Here is a 23,844-nt window from a genome sequence, read left to right as displayed (position 1 = left end):
ATTTAGCTTTATGATGTGACCTTTCATTCTGCTGGAACTAGAAACACATACATAAAGAATTCTTACGAGGACCGTACGATAAGATAACTATGAGGCGCCGAATGTACCAATATTATATAGAACAATTATTTGTTATATAATCATTATTTATTAAATAATAACTATTATTTATATATAATTTACATTTTATTTGTAAATAACTACTATTATATAAAATATCATTTCTAATTATTTATATATAATTCCAAGTAATACTTCATTATTTGTAAATAATAATAGTTCGACATTCCATTATTTATAAATAATGATTATTTGTTTTTCATTATTTATAAATAATGATTATTTGTTTTTCATTATTTATAAATAATGATTATTTGTTTTTCATTATTTATAAATAATGATAATTGGTTTTTCATTATTTATAAATAATGATTATTTGTTTTTTCATTATTTACAAATAATGATTATTTGTTTTTCATTATTTATAAATAATGATTATTTGTTTTTCATTATTTATAAATAATTTGTTGAGTTTTCCATTATTTATAAATAATGATTATTTGTTAAATAATGAAAACGTCTACTTCATTATTTATAAATAATTTTTTCGAGTGCACCATTATTCTCATTATTTATAAATAATCATTATTTAATGTTCGAGTTTTCCATTATTTATAAATAAAGATTATTTGTTAAATAATGAAATATCTACTTCATTATTTATAAATAATAATTTTGTTTCAATATCCCATTAATCATTATTTATAAACAATTTTTACAGTTTGCCATTATATACAAATAATCATTATTTATATACAAGTAACCATTATTTATTAAATAATGCCATTATTTATTAAATAATGCCATTATTTATTAAATAATGCCATTATTTATTAAATAATGGAAAACTCGCTATAACATGCAAATGTGGGACCGCCCATGATATGAATATTCATGATGCGATTTCCTTTTTCGTGATTTTTCTTCACAAATTTTTGTCCATTTCCTCTTCATAATGACATTTCTTGAAGCAATTTTCTAGGGATATGGTCTGATTGTAATATTCTTCATTTTCTATATAACTTCGTCTTCGTAGAAATATCAAAAAGTGTAATTTTATACGATTTTTCCTACAGTTCACAATCCCCATAGGCGCGCGTGTACGGTAGGGACAACCGGTGAATCGACGGAGTGCTCTTCATCGAAATACTACGTTGGTTGGTCCCCGGAAGTGGCGGGCGGAATTTAGCCCGAATCCTCGATGGAAGTCGATCAAGTGCATATGAGCTGAGAGAGTGAAATATCAGTGTACTTGTACAGGCCCTTCTACTTTTTATAAATATTTCTTGTTGCTTTTTTTGTTAAGTTAATTTTTCCTGGTGTAGAGATAAGTTTCAGTTCTAATAATGCACTTCAAATACATTTTGGAGTGTCTGTTTGAGGCGTTTGGGGCGATTTCACCCTGGCCCCAAAATGCTCGCAACGACAATACGGGGGCATGATGACCCCTAAATTTTCAAAAACTTATTTTTCTATTGAAAATTATCACAAAATTCACCAAAAGTGTGCACGAAAGCCTTCGTATTTCACTTTTAAAACTCAAAAAAGTGCCCAAATGACAAGCTTGGTCGCTTCGCTGTGTCGCTTTCAACTTGAGAACGTTTACGCGTCTGCTTCGATATATCCCCCCCCCCCCTCCTCCGAAAGAAATTCTGTATACGGCCATGCTCTAAAGAGCCTGGCACATTGATTTATGTATACTTTCATTTTCATTATTTTTATCTCATTATCAACATGGCCTTACGCATAATTTTTTCCAGGGGGGCCGGGGCCGGAGCATGACGCGCGTAAACTTTCTCATAAAAATCTTGAAAAAGCGAAGCGACCAAGCTTGTCATTTGAGCTTGGTCGCGTCGCTGTCTCGCTTTCAAGATTTTTTTGAGAAACTTTACGCGTGTCCTAGCTGCTCCCCCCCCCCCCCCCGTAAAAATTCTGTGTAAGGCCATGATGATAATGTGATAAAAATAATGAAAATGAAAAGTACATATAAATCAATGTGCCATATGCTCTTATGAGCATGGCCGTTCACAGAATTTCTTTCGGGGGGTGGGGGCAGACGCGCGTAAACGTTCTCAAGTTGAAAGCGACACAGCGAAGCGACCAAGCTTGTCATTTGGGCACTTTTTTGAGTTTTAAAAGTGAAATACGAAGGCTTTCGTGCACACTTTTGGTGAATTTTGTGATAATTTTCAATAGAAAAATAAGTTTTTGAAAATTTAGGGGTCATCATGCCCCCGTATTGTCGTTGCGAGCATTTTGGGGCCAGGGTGAAATCGCCCCAAACGCCTCAAACAGACACTCCAAAATGTATTTGAAGTGCATTATTAGAACTGAAACTTATCTCTACACCAGGAAAAATTAACTTAACAAAAAAAGCAACAAGAAATATTTATAAAAAGTAGAAGGGCCTGTACAAGTACACTGATATTTCACTCTCTCAGCTCATATGCACTTGATCGACTTCCATCGAGGATTCGGGCTAAATTCCGCCCGCCACTTCCGGGGACCAACCAACGTAGTATTTCGATGAAGAGCACTCCGTCGATTCACCGGTTGTCCCTACCGTACACGCGCGCCTATGGGGATTGTGAACTGTAGGAAAAATCGTATAAAATTACACTTTTTGATATTTCTACGAAGACGAAGTTATATAGAAAATGAAGAATATTACAATCAGACCATATCCCTAGAAAATTGCTTCAAGAAATGTCATTATGAAGAGGAAATGGACAAAAATTTGTGAAGAAAAATCACGAAAAAGGAAATCGCATCATGAATATTCATATCATGGGCGGTCCCACATTTGCATGTTATAGCGAGTTTTCCATTATTTAATAAATAATGGCATTATTTAATAAATAATGGCATTATTTAATAAATAATGGCATTATTTAATAAATAATGGTTACTTGTATATAAATAATGATTATTTGTATATAATGGCAAACTGTAAAAATTGTTTATAAATAATGATTAATGGGATATTGAAACAAAATTATTATTTATAAATAATGAAGTAGATATTTCATTATTTAACAAATAATCTTTATTTATAAATAATGGAAAACTCGAACATTAAATAATGATTATTTATAAATAATGAGAATAATGGTGCACTCGAAAAAATTATTTATAAATAATGAAGTAGACGTTTTCATTATTTAACAAATAATCATTATTTATAAATAATGGAAAACTCAACAAATTATTTATAAATAATGAAAAACAAATAATCATTATTTATAAATAATGAAAAACAAATAATCATTATTTGTAAATAATGAAAAAACAAATAATCATTATTTATAAATAATGAAAAACCAATTATCATTATTTATAAATAATGAAAAACAAATAATCATTATTTATAAATAATGAAAAAAAAAAAATCATTATTTATAAATAATGAAAAACAAATAATCATTATTTATAAATAATGGAATGTCGAACTATTATTATTTACAAATAATGAAGTATTACTTGGAATTATATATAAATAATTAGAAATGATATTTTATATAATAGTAGTTATTTACAAATAAAATGTAAATTATATATAAATAATAGTTATTATTTAATAAATAATGATTATATAACAAATAATTGTTCTATATAATATTGGTACATTCGGCGCCTCATAGATAACAACATTGATTTCGGTCACCTCTTTCCCATCAAAAAAATAATTTGTGTTCGTGTCCACGACTTCTCTCAAACCCAATATCTGTATCAGGTCGTCTCCAGATCAACCATTTCTCTCTCTGTTCTTCCTACCATCATCTCACTTTCTCCTAGACAGGATGTCACTTTCCCATTTAAGAAGACAAGGGCGTACAGATGGAGGGGAGGGCATTGGGGGTCTCGTGCCCCCCCCCACAAAAAAAAATACGACCAAGAAAAAAAGAGAAAAGGGAAGAAAAAGAAAGAGAGATGGTGAAATATGATAACATTTCTGAATAGTACGTCAAAATCTATCATAAAATTATTTTTTTGTAATAAAAATTTTGAAATTTTTGCTCGCTCGCTCGCAAAATTGTATTAATTTTACGCGATACGCCATATTTTTCCCCCTCAAAATTTTTGCTCACAAGGCCAAAAACGACCAATCTCCCACTAAATGAAAACCTTTCCTCACTAGCATCTCCCTGCATTTCATATATACACATCGCTAATCTTTCGCAATGATTAACCATTTCACTCGATGAAATTGAAATATTAAAATATTTCAGCATGGTTGTGGTCATCGTTGGACAGCTATAAAATCATGGAGGGAGATCGGGGGTGGGGCCATCGAGTCCCCAAGTCAAACATAATTTTTATGTATACAATTATTGAAGGTGTCTGAAAAACAGTGAGGAAATGAGCCCGAATTCCTAAGGGACTGAACATGGCACATGGGTTGAAATTTTCAGGGAGTCACCAGCGGGCATGAAATGTGACCTTTTTAAAACAAAAATCTGATTTTGTAAATTTTAACATGATATACCGAATTTTTTCCCTCGGTCCTGGAAGTTTAGTGCTCCCCAAGCCACCTTCTCCATCTCTGTATAGGACAGGGCCAAAAAAATCAGGGTACTAATGGATAATTCGTTTTTCATTCCCGATCATCGCAGAGCAAAAACGGAAGTCGACCTCATGGTTCGGTCTTTGAAAAGACAAAAACGAAATCACAACGAGAAAAACCTGTTGTGATTTCGTTTTTGGAGATCAAAAACAGAAGAATGAAATCAGAAACACTTTTGGGCTCTTTCTGATACCTCATTCTATACTTGTGTTTGTTATATATAAAAAACAAAATCAGAACACGCTTTCTACCCCCTGATTCTGTTTGGAAAAACGCAGACAGCGAAAACGAAATCGGGTACTCGCTTTCCACTTCCTGCTCTGTGATTTTGTCTTTCGCACATACACCGGCAGGAAGTTGGTTGGATGTTCGATATCCGATATTCAAACTGTGTTACTGTGAAGTTGGTTTGATATTCAGGTTCGATATTCAAACACGTGTGAAGTTGGACCAATATTCGATATTCGATATTCATAAATTAGGGGTCTTGAAAGCTAACTAGGGGGTTAAACAGGTGCAGCACGTCTCGGGCATCCACATCACTTGCCTGCCCTAGTAGGAGGACATTCAGGGGACAAACGTCAGTGAATAAAAGGGCAGAAATTATTTTTTTTTATTTTCTTTTCAAGGGGCCCCCAGAGATATCCCGACGGCCTACCCAGGGCAACCATGTATCCTATCTTGTAGAACTCGACTCGGGCAATCAGATAAACACTAGCTTGACCCGGCGCATGCACATTTAGAGGGCTCAAATTAACCAAATTAAAGGGAATAAAGGGCTATTTATCGCATTTTTAAAATTAAAATAAAGTAATTTTTCAAGGGGCCCCCAGGGATATCCCGACGGCCTAGCCAGGGTAACCACGTACCCTAACTTGTAGAACTCGACTCAGGCAACCAGATAAACACTGACTTGATCCGGCGCATGCACATTTAGGGGGCTCAAATTAACCCAAATTAAAGGGAATAAAGGGCTATTTATCGCATTTTTATAATTAAATAAAGTATTTTTTCAAGGGGCTCCCAGGGATATCCCGACGGCCTAGCCAGGGTAACCACGTATCCTAACTTGTAGAACTCGACTCGGGCAACCAGATACACACTAGCTTGACCCGTTGCATGCAGTGGCGTAACAGGGGTCGGTGGCTGGGGGGGGGGGGGGCAAGAACCAAGAATTTCCCGGTCACATCATAAAGCAGGCAATGGAGTCATAAGGCAAACATTTTGAGGGGGCGATATTATGGAGTATCGGACAAAAATATATATATGCGAGCGAGCGGAGCGATCGAGCAAAAATTTTGACATTTTAATGGCAAAAATCCAATTTTGTGATAGATTTTGACACAGTGTTAAAAAGATAATATAATATCTTTTGTACGCCACGGTGAAAAGGATTTTTGTTATGATTGTGCCCATCAGGGCGAAGCCCTATATGCTCGAGGGTGCCCAGTATGGCGCTTATGGCAAGAAGTAGCTTAATATAAGTCCGGAGCGAGCGAAGCGAGCGAGATAGAAAAAATACCTTTTCATGAGAATCTAATTAACATGAAGATAGATTTTGACGTGATATTCAGAAAAATATTAAACACTTTTCCTTTGCTTTTCTTTCTTTCCTCTTTTTTTGTTTGGTTGTAGAACTTCTGGGGGCCATGGTCCAAACTCATACAACAATGCTTTATGAGTGGGGTCTGGGGTGGAGCCCCGGAACCTCTTGATATTAAAGCCATTTTAAACCTTACAGATGGCCACTTGAATTTTAATCAAATTGCGTGTATATTTATATAGCTTTCACACTACACATAAATTCAGTGCTGCAGTTGTGTACCGTAATCATCCAAATATTTTGAGGGGGCCTACCATAGCAAATGTGGGAAAATTTGTATTAAAAAAAAGTCTACAGCGAGCGAAGCGCGAGCCAGAAGAAAAATGGCATTTTGAAATAAAATTATAATTATGTGATAGATTTTACATCATAGCAAATATCATGTCTTATATATTTTTTTTTTATATTTTATTCATCTCATTTCGCTGCCTCCTTCATTTTCTTTTATTTCCCCTTGCCCCCCCCCCCCCGGGGAAAAAAATCCTAGCTACGCCACTGTCTGTGAAGATCCGAAAACGCTGGAAAAAGCCATGTTAACGTGAATTTGTGTTGCACGTGGTCGTATCATGCATGCACTGTACTGCGTGCACGTGTGTATAACGTATTTCGATATGGCTGTTGGCTGTGCGAAAGACAAAATCAGAGAGCAAGAAGTGGAAAGCGAGTACCCGATTTCGTTTTCGCTGTCTGCGTTTTTCCAAACAGAATCACGGGGTAGAAAGCGTGTTCTGATTTTGTTTTTGATATACAACAAACACAAGTATAGAATGAGGTATCAGAAAGAGCCCAAAAGTATTTCTGATTTCATTCTTCTGTTTTTGATCTCCAAAAACGAAATCACAACAGGTTTTTCTCGTTGTGATTTCGTTTTTGTGTTTTCAAAGACCGAACCATGAGGTTGACTTCCGTTTTTGCTCTGCGATGATCGGGAATGAAAAACGAATTATCCATTAGTACCCTGATTCAAAAAGCTACCGTCTCTTACTATTTTTTGAAGACGTTTTGGTAGAGCAAAATAATGCTCCTTTTCAAAATTTAAATTCGTTACGAGATAAAACCAACAAAACATAAATTTGAATTTAAGTGTCAAAATTAAAGAAATTTTTAACCGACAATATGAACGGACCTGTTCACATAATGAACAGAAGGTCGATAATCAAAAATAGTGTTTGTTCGATATATCACAGTCAGAGCCTGTAGATAGCAATTATCAAAATAATGACAACTTGTAGTCCGGCAGTCAACTTGAGTTTAAATAGGTTTATTTAAGAATATAAGATGTTATATTATACACTTCAAAGTATAGAAATGAATTTGGAGGTAAATGATTGCAGAAAGCATATGGCACACGAAGAATATTGTGTGATTGTGGTATATCTAATTACTTCGATTTGGTTCGGTATTCATAGTATCACCCAGATAAAATTTGCAGCACAGGTAACAACGCAATCAAACTGAAGAAATATCTAATGATAAGAGAATATATATATATATCTTTCATACCTTTCCTTGTAATGCCCTTTACAGTAGAGAATTTTACGAAATATATGAAAATAAAAACATAAAAATAAAGATATAAAATATGTCTCGATGATGATAGAACAATGTACACATCTATATACATTGAGTTAAATCAGGATTGTCGTTTAAAGGACAATGTTTATTATGGTGACGAAATGAAATGCATAGAGAATCGTAGAAAATAATGAAAGTCTTCAGATTCAGTCATTAATAATTGTACTGTTGTATTGGTTAAGATATTGTATCATTTGTAGAGCATACAATGCTTCAAGAAAAAAAAGTTGAATGTATCGAAACCATGTAATTTTTTGAAAAATAATTAACAGAGCGATAATGCTGGTCAATCTCATATACAAATGGACGGCAACATTTGATCTGGGAACGAACACTACAATAATAACATGGTGCAAAGATATTAATGCCTAACTCAGTTATAAAGTATTATGATACTTTAAAAATACGGACACTCGTCGGCCCTTGATATTACCCTTCCCCCAGGTTTTAGAATTCAGTATTGAGAAATGGATGGAATCAAGTCATTGTCAGGTTTCTTTATAGGTAGGTCTACTTCTGGAGGGAATCTCTCCATGCATAAATCTTAGCATGGATCTCATCGAACGCTGGCTGGAGTTTGGCCTTCACTCTCTCAAAGTATGCCTTCAGTTTGGGATTGTCTTTCAAGATGTCGCGACCGTTCACGGTGAATTGTGCAAACTGGGGATATGATAAAACAAGAGAGATATAGAACGTCAATTAGACAGGGAAAAGCAACATACAAAAAACCCAAAACGATCCAATGATGATAACTATTTAAAGACTACCAAGGCGCCGATATTTGATATAAGGGCAGATATAAAGGTGATGACACGTAATATCGATTCCGAAGCGTTTTGATAAATCTATCGTTCCGAAGAGAAACCGACGAGACATTCAAAATGCAATCTGGTAAAGGCCTAAACTAAAGGTTAGCTCATTTTCGTATCTGACTTCCGTGATTACATGCCACGGCTTCTTTTTTAAAAATCTTTTTTCATTCATCTTTCCTCCTTTTCTTGCTCCTTTTTTTCGCTTTCATTTCTTTAATAATCAATCATCAACCCTTTCTCCATGATCATGGCAATGCTTAGGTCCGATATCCAAAGTGTGGCGATGGGTTTCTGCAGCATCCATTGATTCCGTTGATCTTCCGTTGATTACACAGATTACAATACGGTAGGAGGCATATATTTGTTGACCACAGTCGTGACAGTAAATATGAACCCAAATTGAGCACTTTGTGTCACGAGGACAAATGAAATCCCCCAAACCCTAAATATTATGAACATTCAATACAGATTTTTAAAAAAGATAGCGAAATCACAAAACATCATGTGGACCAATAATACGTGCATCCTAGAAAGGACAATGCTTGGCGACATTTTTGACAGCACGATCCTTGAAGCAGTATGGTGAAGCACTTAATTCGGCCTATATCTATTCATTTTCCATGACCAATCGTCCAGGGAAAAAACATATTTCTTTTACTCTGCCCATCACAAACCAAAATCATTTTCAGGTCTAAGCCACAAGACAGTACATCAGCATTACATTATAAAAATATCATGTAACACCTTCCATCTATATAGCATGTCAAGCCTATCCAGATATAAAGGGAGATTTCAACTTCGGAGTTTGTGCTGGTGGGTGTTGGTGTCAAAAGCATATTTTAGATAACCTTCCAGAGCTCCAAAATAAATGACAAAAGCCTGATTTGTATTTACAAAAATGGCTCTTAAATATCAGTGATAAGAGGGAATTATTCTAAGATTAGTCCTTAAAAAATTAGTGCTGTCCCGATGTAAAAATGCACCAACACCCATAATGAACACCGAAATTGAATACTTATACATTACCTCACAAACAGCCATGATGTCAGCGATAGTTATCTCCTTGCCACAAAGGAAATTTTTATCTTTAAGGAAGCCCTTCTCGATCTTGTCCAGACTCTGCTTGAGGTTCTCAGCGTCAGTCTTCACCTTTTCCTTATCCATCGGTTTCCCACTGAAAGCGGGAGCTAGAACCTGAAGAAACAAAATCAAACATAAGAAAATTAGTCATGACGATGACTTCAACTTCTAGTGCTGGTCGCAAAAGTTTGCTAACATCTTTTGGGAACAAACGGTGATTTCGCTGACGGCTTCTCTTACATGGATTTAATCAATAAGCACTGATATTTCATGATTTATCCGTTTGTAGTGTCTTTTTGGGACGCTATCGTCCTTATCGGTCACTCCTTAAATTTCGTAACCAAGATTTTATACCGGAAGAGACAAATAGTTGCAAAATTCACTACTATATGAGGGCAGAAAATAAACTTTCAATGTGGGTTTGAAATTCACTTACATAAACATATTCCATTTAAAACACTGCATTCATCACATCCACTGAAGAGCACCAAAGTGTAAGTTAACATTTGTCAGAATCTCGACTAAAATCCATTGTGCCAAAAGCGGACAATAATTGAAACCGATGATTTCCAAATTCGATCACTGCCGTACTATTCTATCGACCGTGACTAGACTTTTATTTTTAGAATGTATATACCATCGAATGCTACGAAGGGAAAGCTTATGCAACATTTTCATTTAAAGAGTATAAAGGGACGATCACACATCACGCCAGTTTAGATGCGGTCACTGCCGGGTCACTGCCGCAGCATGCACCCCCAAGTTGTAATATGGGCAAGTTTATTGTAAGGCGCACATTGCTTTGTTAGGCAAGCGCATGTTTTAATTCACTAATACCGTGTTTACACTTGATCGGCTTTTGGTTCAGAACCAAAAGCCGATGCAGAATCGGCTTTTGGTTTATCTTGCACTGCGTTTACACGCTGTTACAGCTCGCGGTTCAGAACTGCGAGCCGATGCAAAAACCTGAAATGATACGCACACCAACAATATACGTCATAATAAAGACAACGCTGGATCCGTGCGCTTACAATTACGTCACAATGGTAAAGTACAAATGAAATGCGCACCAATTGCCGATGCAAAATCGGCTTTCTGTTTACACGTAGTAAAAAAGCCGATTCTGCATCGGCTCGCGGTTCAGAACCAACTACTTTGGTGGTGCAAATATTATTGCCGGTTTTTTAACCGCGAGCCGATGCAAGTTAATCGCGTTTACACGCTATGAAAAGGCCGATCATGTGTAAACACGGTATAAAAAGCGATCTGGCCAAACTAAAATAGTCATAGCAGCAAAGCTAGGGCTCTGATTGGATCCAACTTCAGGTCAAAACGCCGCTTAAAGCGCCATCTAAACCTGTGATCACTCCTTCCGCGATCATCCTAATCATCCTAATGAAAAACGGGAATGAAAAATGGGACAGTTCATTCCAGAATAGTTGCTCATGAGCTAAAGAAAGACTGGCTTATATATGTTTTTTCTCCATACCTCAGTCACGAAGAGGGCAACACATTTCCCCCTTGTTCCTGTATGGTGGAAGGCAATGTATTCATCAACACGTGCCCGGGCCTTTGGGTCCTTTGGGTACCAAGTTTCCTTGAATTTACCGTCAAACTTTGCAGCGATATAGCGGAAAATAGCCACCCTGAGAGAGAGAGAAAAAAAAAACACATTGATAAAACTATTCAACCTGAATAGCATCAGAACAGTGATTCGAGGATATTATACCTAATATTATACCTAAAAAAGGAAACTGGAACATTTTTATCATTTTTTTAATGTTCTGTCTATGTTAATGTTTATCTATTCATTTTAATTTTTTTCATTTCTATTAATGAATGAATATATATATATACATATATATATATATATATAATTTTTTTCATATTACTTCTTTTGTTGTCAATTATTATTTTTCTTACAGGAAAGTGATGACCTATTTGTTGCTTGTTATTTTTTTCTCCAGAAAATTTAAACGACTCTTATCTACAACAAGCACTTTTCCAAGGCTGCATCTACATGCCTTTCACTGGCATCTACGTTGTACCAAGGAGGATCTGTAAAAACGAGCTTACGTTTCTCCAAGGTAGAAGTCGCCATCTTTGAGTCCTGGGACGGTTAGAAGAGGGAACTTATCAGCGTACTCCGGTTTCTTGTGCTCTCCTGAAAATGAAGGTATAACACATTATTTATTCTCAGATATATCGTACAGAATAATTTATCTTGTTTGTATATAGCTTTACATAATGTGTTCGTGTTGGCATAAACATGATAAATATGTTAAAAATAGGGAGCTAAATTTGTGTCAACCATATCAGTTTTCTTATTTGTGTTCTAGTTTTATTAAAGAATACCATTCATATCAAAACAATTGGAGCATCATAAATTTAGTTCTCTAATTTTTTTTTAATTTTTTTTATGTTTACACCTAGTCTTGCTTCTAGATTCAAGGCTATAATAACCATTTAAAGTTCTAAATTTATTATAACAAAATAAAGTGAAATATCAAAATAATGAATAATATCAAAATATTTGAGACCAATTAGCATACGTTTATAGTTCTTGTTCTTAGAATAGATAACGTTAAGTTAAAAAAGACAAAATTTATGTAATTAAGCTAGGTTACACCAAAACCGAATTCTCCCGAATAAACTCGGACCGATTCTGCCCGAATATGGCCTGGTTCGGATGGATTCGGTGGTTTCGGAACCTATTTGTCTCTCATTCGGGGAGCTCCCCGAATATAGAGACGAATGGGTCCCGAATAGGTCCCGATTCAGCACAGGATCGCCAAGAATCGACTTGAATCAATTTTGGCCATGGCGGAAAAAGTCCGAATGCCACCAGAATAGTGGCAAGAATCGAGACAAAATCAAGCCGACTGTGACCAGATTGCTCCGATTACAGCCGAATGATGACCCGAATCGGAACTAATATGGCCAAATGCCGTTACGCCCCATACGAGTATAGGTCCAAATCTTCCCAGTATACTCCGAATACCTCCTCTAATCCAACCGAAGATCATCCGAATACATCTCAAATGTGGCCCAAATGAAATTTGTTAGGGTCACATTCGGGAGTATTTTTGAGGGTTTTTGGCTGGTTTTGAACATTTCAAAACGAGACGAATTCCTCTGCGAATGTTCCCGAATCCATTCCGAATTTTCTCGCATTCGCGGAGGGAGAACGGAATACTCCCGAAACCACCCGAATAAGACTATTCGGATGGATTCGCAGCTGATTCGGTTCCGGTGTAACCCTTTAAGCGCGACTAACATTATAACAAAAACTATCAAATGAAGCAAAGAAAACAAAAATAAACGGTTTACCATACTGTTTGGACATTAATCAAAGACTGAAATCAAATATAAAACCCAAAATGGTAATAATAATAAGTAAAACAATTTTTTTTAACCCTGGAAACCAATTGAAACGCATTAATAATGTACTAGGGTAATGTTGAACTAACTATTAAAAAACAAGAATGAAATATCAATTAACCAAAATGAAACATTCTTCACCGATTGGTCCTCAAAAATGTGGTCAATATTCCAATTTATTACTACATTGCATTCTATCCTAAAACAATGTTTTAGTGTGGATGATATTTTACAAAACTTTTTCCCAATGCATAAAATATTTTGATTTGATATTATCATATTCTAAAATGATATTTTGCAAACCATTTTCTTGGCCGACTGGAATTCTGCTTTCTTTCCTTAAAAACTAAATTTGGTCGGGATGTCGACCCAAATAAGAATAACTATTGGTTCGTTTGTTATAAAATCATTTTTATGGAGCGGGTTGAAAATTTCAATATGTAATCTTTCTTTGTCGCTTTCTGATAAGATCACTTAATTTGAAAATTAAAAGTTCAAGCAGCCCTATGTAAAGAATGGAACAACTGCATTACTGAAACATTGAGATGTATATATCCCGAAATGTAAGAATCAAAGGAAGAAAATTTAAGTCATCGCTGTTTTTGTGTTAAAGATTGGAATTTTAGATGAGACTTAAATTCGTCTTTGTATTTCTTCTTACTAATGATCGCTTGAGTTTGCTCTGCCTTTCAAAGGGAAATGTTTGTGAAAGATATTACGTACACCCATCGGTAACTTCTAATCCTTAACATGACAGGACCACCCCAGCCTGTTAGCAACACTAAACACTGCTAGACATGTTAGAAGTAGCCCTTTAAACAAATATTAAAACACTCCTATTGAGATTATTGAGATCGGGATGATTTAGCAATTATTGAACCTGTCTTACTAATTATTTTATCAGAATAACAACGACAGAGATATACGATTCATTTTGTTTGATGTCCATGTTACGTATCCACCCCGGGTATCCACAAGCTGACAAATTCATAGTAGGCAGATAGGCCTACATCTTTCGGAAAATTAAAGGCAAGCGGGCATTTCATGGATCCTATATACTATCCATGGACATAATGAAGTTTTCGACATGCACTCATCGGCTACGTCTTTAGCCTACGACATTTTTAAAGAATTTTATCACGTATATTATGTCCACATTGAAAATAAGGGTAATCGTGGGTATAAGGGCTTCCCCTCGTACGAAATCAATATAAAATTACCACAATAAATAAAGCTAGTTTAAATGATATGGAAAAACATTAAAAAATGTTCAAATGTTTGGTTTTATGATTATCAAGAAAACGTTAATATATTATTCATAAGATGATATTAAAATGTTTTCTTTGAAAAAAATATATCAAGATATTCTAAAAACATAGAATTTTTATGTTTTGATTAATGAGATATCACACGAGGATATATTATTCTATCAATGGTATTGAAACGTTAAAAAAAATCATCTGAAAAGAAAATTTGAGGTCTTTTCGAAATGTTATAAAACATGAACTATAGCCGGGAATTGGTCTAATGCTCGAAGACAAATAGCTTGAATATTCCGTTAATATTGAAATGGCCACGTTAAAGACTTTAACGAATTTGGTGTTACACTGTGTGCAATGATCTTGTTGTAGTCGGAAATGGAATAAGGTATAATAATAATACAATCGCTGATTTTGGGATCTGGAAGCACCCTGAAAGTTAATAGACCAGTTCGTAGTTACTTCATGGACAATTGCGAGTTTTCGCAAACCTCTGGAACGCGACATTAGGGTACAGTAACACAAAAGTTAACGATTAATCAGTCTCGATTTTTAAGATTGATTGTACATTATAGTCAATAGAATCAAACGTAGAAAACTGCTTTACAATCATTGCTAAGCTTTGTGTTACAGGTCCTATAGATCTGCTTTTCGATCGTGTGCAAAATTCTTTCACGCGACACCCGCACCATGCTGCGAGATTAAATCCCGCTTTCATGCGTGTACGACTGGTCATCAGCGTATGCCCCCTGAGCCGGCGGCGAGCCTCTACTACGACAGCTGGCTGGAGATATTCGAAATGCTGGGCCTACAATAGATTATGACATGGATAAGAAAGTGGTTTTTCAAACAAATCGAGTACATATTGAGTGAGAAAAAACTTCCTGAATTAAGGCTTAGATATAGATCATTACAGTCCATCGAATCAATATTGCATCTAATGTGGATTATTGGTGGATCACTGGCAATAATTGATTCCATGGGTCAGATCACCTCTCCAGCCGAAACCATTTCGCATGCGTATGTACACAGCATATGCAAAAGACCTATCTGTCTGAACACCATCCGAATTTGCGGGTTTTTTCTTTTACCTGCTCCTACACAAACGATATGCCTCTCTATATAGCTATATAGTCTAGCACACAATGTAATGGGCATTATGTTTTACTTTCCCCCGAAATGGGTGATTAGATTCAAATTTTCGGGGGGGGGGGGAACCACTTCCATTGACGAGTGGATACCAGGCGCGACTATGGGGTTTCGAAAAGCACCCTAAACAAGGGAAGCAAGTCTTTTACAGATTATGAAAATGCATCCTTTAACAAACATTTGGCTTGTGAAACCCTACAAGAATCGTATTGGAAATGTATCCCTTTTTTCAGTATTTTAAACATCGTTTTTGACACCCATATAACGTTACATATAGGCCTATACGTAACGTACTTGCCCACTCTTTCCCTTTTTACGCGTGGTCGCGCCTGGTATCCCTCGTCAATGGAAATGGCCCCCCCCCCCCCGGGCGGCCTTTCGAGCTCTGGAAGGAACCAAATGTGGCTCTGGAAAGTCGTCCTTAATCGGATATATCGCTGTTACCATAGTATTTTGCACACGAACCGCAGACTGATGTTTCCGTTGCAGATGCGAAAGCTAAACAAAATCAGAACATGCTAAGTACAATATAACATTTATACCAGTTCCATATACCTTTTTAAAGGACAAGTCCACCCGAACAAGAAGTTGATTTGAATAAAAAGAGAAAAATCCAACAAGCATAACACTGAAAATTTCATAAAAATCGGATGTAAAATGAGAAAGTAATGACATCTTAAACTTTCACTTAATTTCACAAAACAGTGTTATGCACATCATGGCTGGTATGCAAATGAGGAGACTATGACGTCATCCACTCACTATTTATTTTGTATTCTATTATGTCAAATATGAAATATTCTACTTTTCTCCTCATTGGCAAGTGATACAACGATTAATTCCTCCCTTAACATGTGGCATTAGCCTTGTTTAATATTATATGTTTCAGTCAAGTTGCTCCTTATTGTCAAATCTATAAAAAATGAAATATTGTATAATCCAAACAATAAAAAACAAAAGAAATAGGGAGTGATGGACATCATCGACTGACCCACCTAGTTGTGCATATCACTGTTTTGTGAAAAATAAGCGAAATTTTAAAATGTTATAACTTTCTTATTTTACATCTGATTTTGATGAAATTTTCAGCACTATACTAGTTTAATTTTTCTCTATTCATTCAAGTCAGCATTTTCCTGGGGTGGACTTGACCTTTAAATTGCAGGACAGTCTTTTACGACGGGCCCAAAAGTCTCTTCCAAAATCAACAACCGTCGTAAATAAGCGTTCGCGTTCTCCAGCGATAGGTCGGGATTTTTGGTCAAATGACCATTCATATCTATCTTTCATTATGATATAGGCAGATTTCAAAGCAAGATATTACGGAAGCTTGCCTAACATAGCAGGATGAAGAAATTGAACAGATCAGGTGACTAGAATAGCACAACAATGAACACTTTATGAAGGTATTTGTTGCATTCCTACTTTGAATGCATATCATAGCATGTTGCACAATGTACTTGGCAAACTGTGAAATACCAGTCGTTCGTTCGGACGCATTGGTTTTTTTTTTGTGGATGTAAATGAAAACCACAATTCAAAAGAATATATAAATAATCAAGACATCAAAGTTGGTGCTTATCTCATTAGATTTTAAACCAACATGTCACTTTAGTACAAATGACCTTCCTCTGATCATGCGTAGAATATTTTGATCATGCGCAGAAAGGAACTACGAACTGGCTTATTCGACGTGTTTGGTATTGTATGTACACTGGACAGACCAGAGATGACCATTAGGCATGGGGCATGACAAAGCGATTTCTTTTCAAATGTGCCCGTGCTTTTGTTTGCTCACTTCAAAGCTTTCAATCAAAACGGCACTGGGATTATTGATGCGAATGACTTGGCATTTTTCACGATAGTGCTTGGAGAAAAAGTATAGGTTTGTGGTATTGAAAATACAAAATAATGATGCAACTCAAAATAAAATGAATGAACTAAAAGGAGAAGGTGCAAGTATAAGTTCGACGTTGATCAGCGAGTCCTTCCGATTTACCCCGGGGGGGGGGGGGGGAGTCAAACGTATTGCTGTACATACTTATGCATGATCACATTATTTTCAAACACCCCCTAAACAGGCCTAAACAAGTTTTTCGAGACAATGCTTTGTAAATCATGAAAAGAATGAGTAATTGGGGATCTTCCTTACATTGATAATGCGAGCGCAAAGCGCGAGCAGAAAATTTTTATATACGTTTTGAACTGATCAAAAAGATACCTGTTGAAAACTGCTTGCACTTAGCCATGAAGAGGTTACATATTTCAACAATCAAATAATGCGAGCGCGTAGCGCGAGCCGAAAATTGTTGACATTTGTACATAAAGAATGGAAAATTTTAATCTTTTTTGTAATCGTGAACAGGATAGCTATATAGGCCTAACTAAACAATTGATGCGAGCGCGAAGCGCGAGCGGAATATTTCGAGATTTAGTCCTACTGAACGAGACACTCTTTCAAGTTTTGTAAATCATGAAAAGGATGAGTAATTGGGGATCTTCCAATTACATCAATAATGCGAGCACAAAGCGCGAGCAGAAATTTTTTATATTGTGATCTGAAACTGGATGATGATTCAATTAGAGAACAAGTTGAGTATCTGAATAAACATGCGCGCGCGTGTTTCATATATTTAGACCTAGAATTTAGGCATTCTAAATAAATCTTTTATCATGGAAATCAAAGCGAGCGCGAAGCGCGAGCTCAAGCTATTTGATATTCCGATCTGGACAAAAAGTCAATTTCAGCTCTATATTTCAAGCACTTTGTAGGAAAATTGTGAGGTGGATATAAATCGCACTTAACAAAGAGCTGATATTTTTCTTACTTGAGTTTTGACATATGACCGTGACAACCTTAGGACATGTCATCACATGAAAATGACGACTATCTTCCTATTCCTCTTACTAAGCGCGAGATGAAACAAAAAGGACAATTTTAATTATTAAATTAATATCTTATTCATTAATGCCTAATGAGGGCGCGAAATCTGATGATAATATGGCCTGAAACTGGACATTTCAAGCACTTTTGTAATCATAAATAGGATGCATCAGTTAATGTATTTTCAACCACTAATGCGAGCGCAAATAGCGAGCCAAAATTTTTGACAATCAGACCTGAAAAGGGATATTTTGAAAACTTAATGGAATACACGAATATAATAGGTACCTGATAAATCAAAATTTGCGAGCGCGCAGCGCGAGCAGAAAATTTTAATATTCAAACCATAAAACTGACATTTTTACAAAGCACTTTTTAAAATCAATTTGTAAATCACACAAAATAATGAAAGTTCAATTTCCGAGGTGAAATATGTTTTGTATATAGACTTCCAAACTTGATATTTAAACTCCATATTGAACAAGATATGAGCATCACCTAACAGGCAATGCGAGCGCGAAGCGCCAGCGAAAATTTTATATAGTGACATGAAAGATTCTTTTTATTTTCCAAGTCTTCCCCTCATCTTATTTTATTCGCTCGTTTTCCTCCTTTTCTTTTTTTTCTACTCTCTTTTCCCCTTTTTTTTCTTTTTGTTCTCTTTCTTTCCCTTTTTATATTTTTTGCTCCGCCAATAGGGGGGGGGGGGGCGGGCCCCCCTGGATCTGCCTATGATGATATTGTTGTAGTCAGAAATGGAATAAGGTATGATAATAATACAATCGCGAATTTGGGGATCTGGAAGCACCCGACCATGTGTGGTATTGTATGTACACTGGACAGACCAGAGATGACCATTAGGCATGGGGCATGACGAAGCGATTTCTTTTCAAATGTGCCCGTGCTTTTTGTTTGCTCACTTCAAAGCTTTCAATCAAAACGGCACTGGGATTATTGATGCGAATGACCAAGAAGATATCACTCTAGAGTGATATCTCCTTGGAATGACTTGGCATTTTTCACGATAGTGCTTGGAGAAAAAGTATAGGTTTGTGGTATTGAAAATACAAATGATGCAACTCAAAATAAAATGAATGAACTAAAAGGAGAAGGTGCAAGTATAAGTTCGACGTTGATCAGCGAGTCCTTCCGATTTACCCCGGGGGGGGGGGGTGGGCAGTCAAACGTATCGCTGTACATACTTATGCATGATCACATTATTTTCAAACACCCCCTAAACAGGCCTAAACAAGTTTTTCGAGACACTGTTCATGCTTTGTAAATCATGAAAAGAATGAGTAATTGGGGATCTTCCTTACATTGATAATGCGAGCGCAAAGCGCGAGCAGAAAATTTTTATATACGTTTTGAACTGATCAAAAAGATACCTGTTGAAGACTGCTTGCACTTAGCCATGAAGAGGTTACATATTTCAACAATCAAATAATGCGAGCGCGTAGCGCGAGCCGAAAATTGTTGACATTTCTACATAAAGAATGGAAAATTTTAATCTTTTTTGTAATCGTGAACAGGATAGCTATATAGGCCTAACTGAACAATTGATGCGAGCGCGAAGCGCGAGCGGAATATTTCGAGATTTAGACCTACTGAACGAGACACTCTATTCATGTTTTGTAAATCATGAAAAGGATGAGTAATTGGGGATCTTCCAATTACATCAATAATGCGAGCACAAAGCGCGAGCAAATTTTTTTTTATATTGTGATCTGAAACTGGATAATGATTCAATTGGAGAACAAGTTGAGTATCTGAATAAACATGCGCGCGCGTGTTTCATATATTTAGACCTAGAATCTAGGCATTCTAAATAAATCTTTTATCATGAAAATCAAAGCGAGCGCGAAGCGCGAGCTCAAGCTATTTGATATTCCGATCTGGACAAAAAGTCAATTTCAGCTCTATATTTCAAGCACTTTGTAGGAAAATTGTGAGGTGGATATGAATCGCACTTAACAAAGAGCTGATATTTTTCTTACTTGAGTTTTGACATAGGAGCGGGACAACCTTAGGACATGTCATCATATGAAAATGACGACTATCTTCCTATTCCTCTATAATATAATACTAAGCGCGAGATGAAACAAAAGGGACAATTTTAATTATTAAATTAATATCTTATTCATTAATGCCTAATGAGGGCGCGAAATCTGATGATAATATGGCCTGAAACTGGACATTTCAAGCACTTTCGTAATCATAAATAGGATGCATCAGTTATTGTATTTTCAACCACTAATGCGAGCGCAAATAGAGAGCCAAATTTTTTTATAAACTGTCATGAAAAGGGGATTTTAAGTAGTTTGTTATATAATCAATATTGAGACATACATAACTCGCCAATCAAAATGCGAGCGTGCAGCGCTAGCTAATTCGTTTTGACAATCAGACCTGAAAAGGGATATTTTGAAAACTTAATGGAATACACGAATATAATAGGTACCTGATAAATCAAAATTTGCGAGCGCGCAGCGCGAGCAGAAAATTTTAATATTCAAACCATAAAACTGACATTTTTACAGAGCACTTTTTAAAATCAATTTGTAAATCACACAAAATAATGAAAGTTCAATTTCCGAGGTGAAATATGTTTTGTATATAGACTTCCAAACTTGATATTTAAACTCCATATTGAACAAGATAAGAGCATCACCTAACCATGCTAACAGGCAATGCGAGCGCGAAGCGCCAGCGAAAATTTTATATAGTGACATGAAAGATTCTTTTTATTTTCCAAGTCTTCCCCTCATCTTGTTTTTTTCGCTCGTTTTCCTCCTCTTCTTTTTTTTCTCCTCTCTTTTTCCCCCTTTTTTCATTTTTTTCTTTCTTTCCCTTTTTCTATTTTTTGTTCCGCCAATAGGGGGGGGGAGGCCCGGCCCCCCTGGATCCGCCTATGATGATATTGTTGTAGTCAGAAATGGAATAAGGTATGATAATAATACAATCGCGAATTTGGGGATCTGAAAGCACCCGACCGTGTTTGGTATTGTATGTACACTGGACAGACCAGAGATGACCATTAGGCATGGGGCATGACAAAGCGATTTCTTTTCAAATGTGCCCGTGCTTTTTGTTTGCTCACTTCAAAGCTTTCAATCAAAACGGCACTGGAATTATTGATGCGAATGACTTGGCATTTTTATTATTATTATTTTCAAACACCCCCTAAAACAGGCCTAAACAAGTTTTTCGCGGGCTTTATTTACACATTTAGGCCCCTAAACAAGTTGTCGCCAGAATATGACCCCTAAACAAGTTTTGTCTGCTTCCTATAACAATAAGCTTAAATAGACAAAACTATAGTCATGGGTAATGGGGTTAAAATACCACAATCGGGAAGAACCCAAACACTTTTCAGAAACGAGGAGGAAAAAGCCCCGGTGAAAAAGCTTGGGGGAAAAACATACCCTAAACAAGTTTGGCTAGTCTTAAAAAAAAGAGGAAAAAAAAATGCTTTGGGAAAAACAAATACCCTAAATACGTTTGACCCCGCGATTGACCATGAACAAGTCTTTCAAAACCATCTTTAAAAAAGATCGGTGTTTTTGATACCCTTAACGAGTGCAAGCACGGTCCGCGTCCAAAACTGAAAAAAAAACACCCCTTTTTTGGTCACGCATGTGTACAACAATATATTTGACTGCCCCCCCGGGGAGGGTTACCTTTTCAAGATTGCAAAATTTACGATCATTTCTCTATATAGATGATACTTGGTTATACAATGTTTTTGACTATCTGATTAAGTAGAAAAAACCTGTTGCATTACATCAGAGATAAACCTCCAAGAATTTCTAAATGAAGTTACCTGTACCTGAAGTTGACAAGGAATGCCTAGACAGGGGTTACGAAACCGGGAGTGGCATCAGCCCCTACTTTTTCAATAAACGTTTACAAAAACGTAAAAATTGCCATCTGATTGTGTATTTTGCAAGTCATGCACATTCCCTCTTAACCGTTCCGCTCCGCCAAACCTGATTGAGACGGGAGGGGGGGGGGGGGGGTGGCAACAATTATTAAAGACTACCTTTGCTTTTTCGTTACGTTTACAAGACCAATCTAACATACAATTCAAATCTGAAAAGGAGATTATGGTGGTCATCAAACAGTGAACTCTGGAGCGGAAAGGATCGGAATTGACTAGGCCCTAAATTGGGCAGTGCGACTCGAAGCACATTTTATAAACTTCGCGCATAAATCAGGTCTAGAGAATCGAATATACCTCGAATTGAGTCCTTTAGATATGGACATATTTTGCAGGTCCCTCATCTAGACATTGATGGATGTGCCATGTAAATTCTAAGATAAAAAATCATACGGATACTCAAGAAAGTATATTAACACTTGTGACGTTGTAAATATATTGATCATTAACATAAAACGCATGTATCATAAGATTTTGGGGGCGGGACAGGGTGGGGGGGGGGGGGGAGTATTAGGAATGGTTTATCAGTTACAGCCATCACCCCTTACCTCTGTGTCAGCTATTGATAGGACCTATTTGTGGAATAGCATGAGCGCGAAAACCAATCGAGGGCATTTAGATACTTGACAATTATATAAATATATATAAGAAGAGCATACCTGTAAAGAGGTCGACATATTGCAGCTCATGTGGAATACCAGTCAACTTGAGAAAGATGGCCAAGGCGCGGCATGGCTGGGATCTCAGATCAACAAATAATTGGATTGGCATGGTGGTGGATCTGGTTTTGGACTATGACCTGTTCTCACTGCACTGGTACTGGTGTATACGTGTCGCTTCTCCCTGTCTCTCTCCACGTCTGACTAATACAATGACACGGCAGTCGATTTTCTATTCCGACAATTTAATTCCCTGGATCGGACTGTTTGCTCTAGCCCCTGATGTATGGGGCAGTCACGGTTACGTAACAAGTGAACATGCAAAATATGACAAAGCATGAAAGCAACAAAAAAGTGTTATTTTTGTTGTATAATGTGGGCGTGTATGCAGTTAGGCCGCTTCCTTTATTTTCACTTGTTATATTATATAGGCCATTTTATTGGAGGAGGCAACTGAATTATGTTGGAGGGGGGGGGGTGCCTTAATCCTGATTATTTCGCGCAAGACATACTTCCCATATCTCCATGCATACATATTTCCTCGCCTTGCCCCTGACGAATCTTGGCCATATGAACTTTATGAACTCTCAATGTGAAATTGTGGTTCTGATTGGATGAGAAGCATCCCTGCGCGGTCGTTACTATGGTTACTGTCAGAGTTGCAACATCTCAGTGTCGACTGAGATGGAGCCCTGAATAGTGTTATTGGGTTGCACAGGCCTAAAACATTTCCCATAGACTCGTGTGTTAAAGTGGCACTTAAAAAAAAAATCATTAAAAATAAGGATGAAATTCGAGGGTCGAATGTTTACTACCAGTGGATAGGAAATATATCTGACATTCCATATCTGACCAGAAAAGGTACATCGACGGCTCGA

General features: G+C 36.4%; 1 protein-coding gene across 1 annotated transcript; it reads right to left on the bottom strand.

The window, feature by feature from the left end:
* Positions 1-7,472: 7,472 nt before the first annotated feature.
* LOC129284222 (glutathione S-transferase theta-1-like) lies at positions 7,473-11,859 on the bottom strand. The gene is made up of 4 exons (XM_054919656.2): positions 11,771-11,859; positions 11,184-11,340; positions 9,641-9,808; positions 7,473-8,462 (listed from the first exon to the last, which is right to left on the bottom strand). The coding sequence occupies exons 3-4, from the start codon at positions 9,776-9,778 to the stop codon at positions 8,313-8,315; spliced, it is 288 nt and encodes a 95-aa protein (XP_054775631.2). The 5' UTR covers positions 9,779-9,808; positions 11,184-11,340; positions 11,771-11,859; the 3' UTR covers positions 7,473-8,312.
* Positions 11,860-23,844: the final 11,985 nt, after the last annotated feature.

The sequence above is a fragment of the Lytechinus pictus genome, chromosome 2 (assembly GCF_037042905.1).
Source record: "Lytechinus pictus isolate F3 Inbred chromosome 2, Lp3.0, whole genome shotgun sequence".
NCBI lineage: Eukaryota > Metazoa > Echinodermata > Echinoidea > Temnopleuroida > Toxopneustidae > Lytechinus > Lytechinus pictus.
The sequence above is the reverse complement of the archived record's forward strand: the minus strand, read 5'-3'. Positions and strand labels throughout refer to the sequence as shown.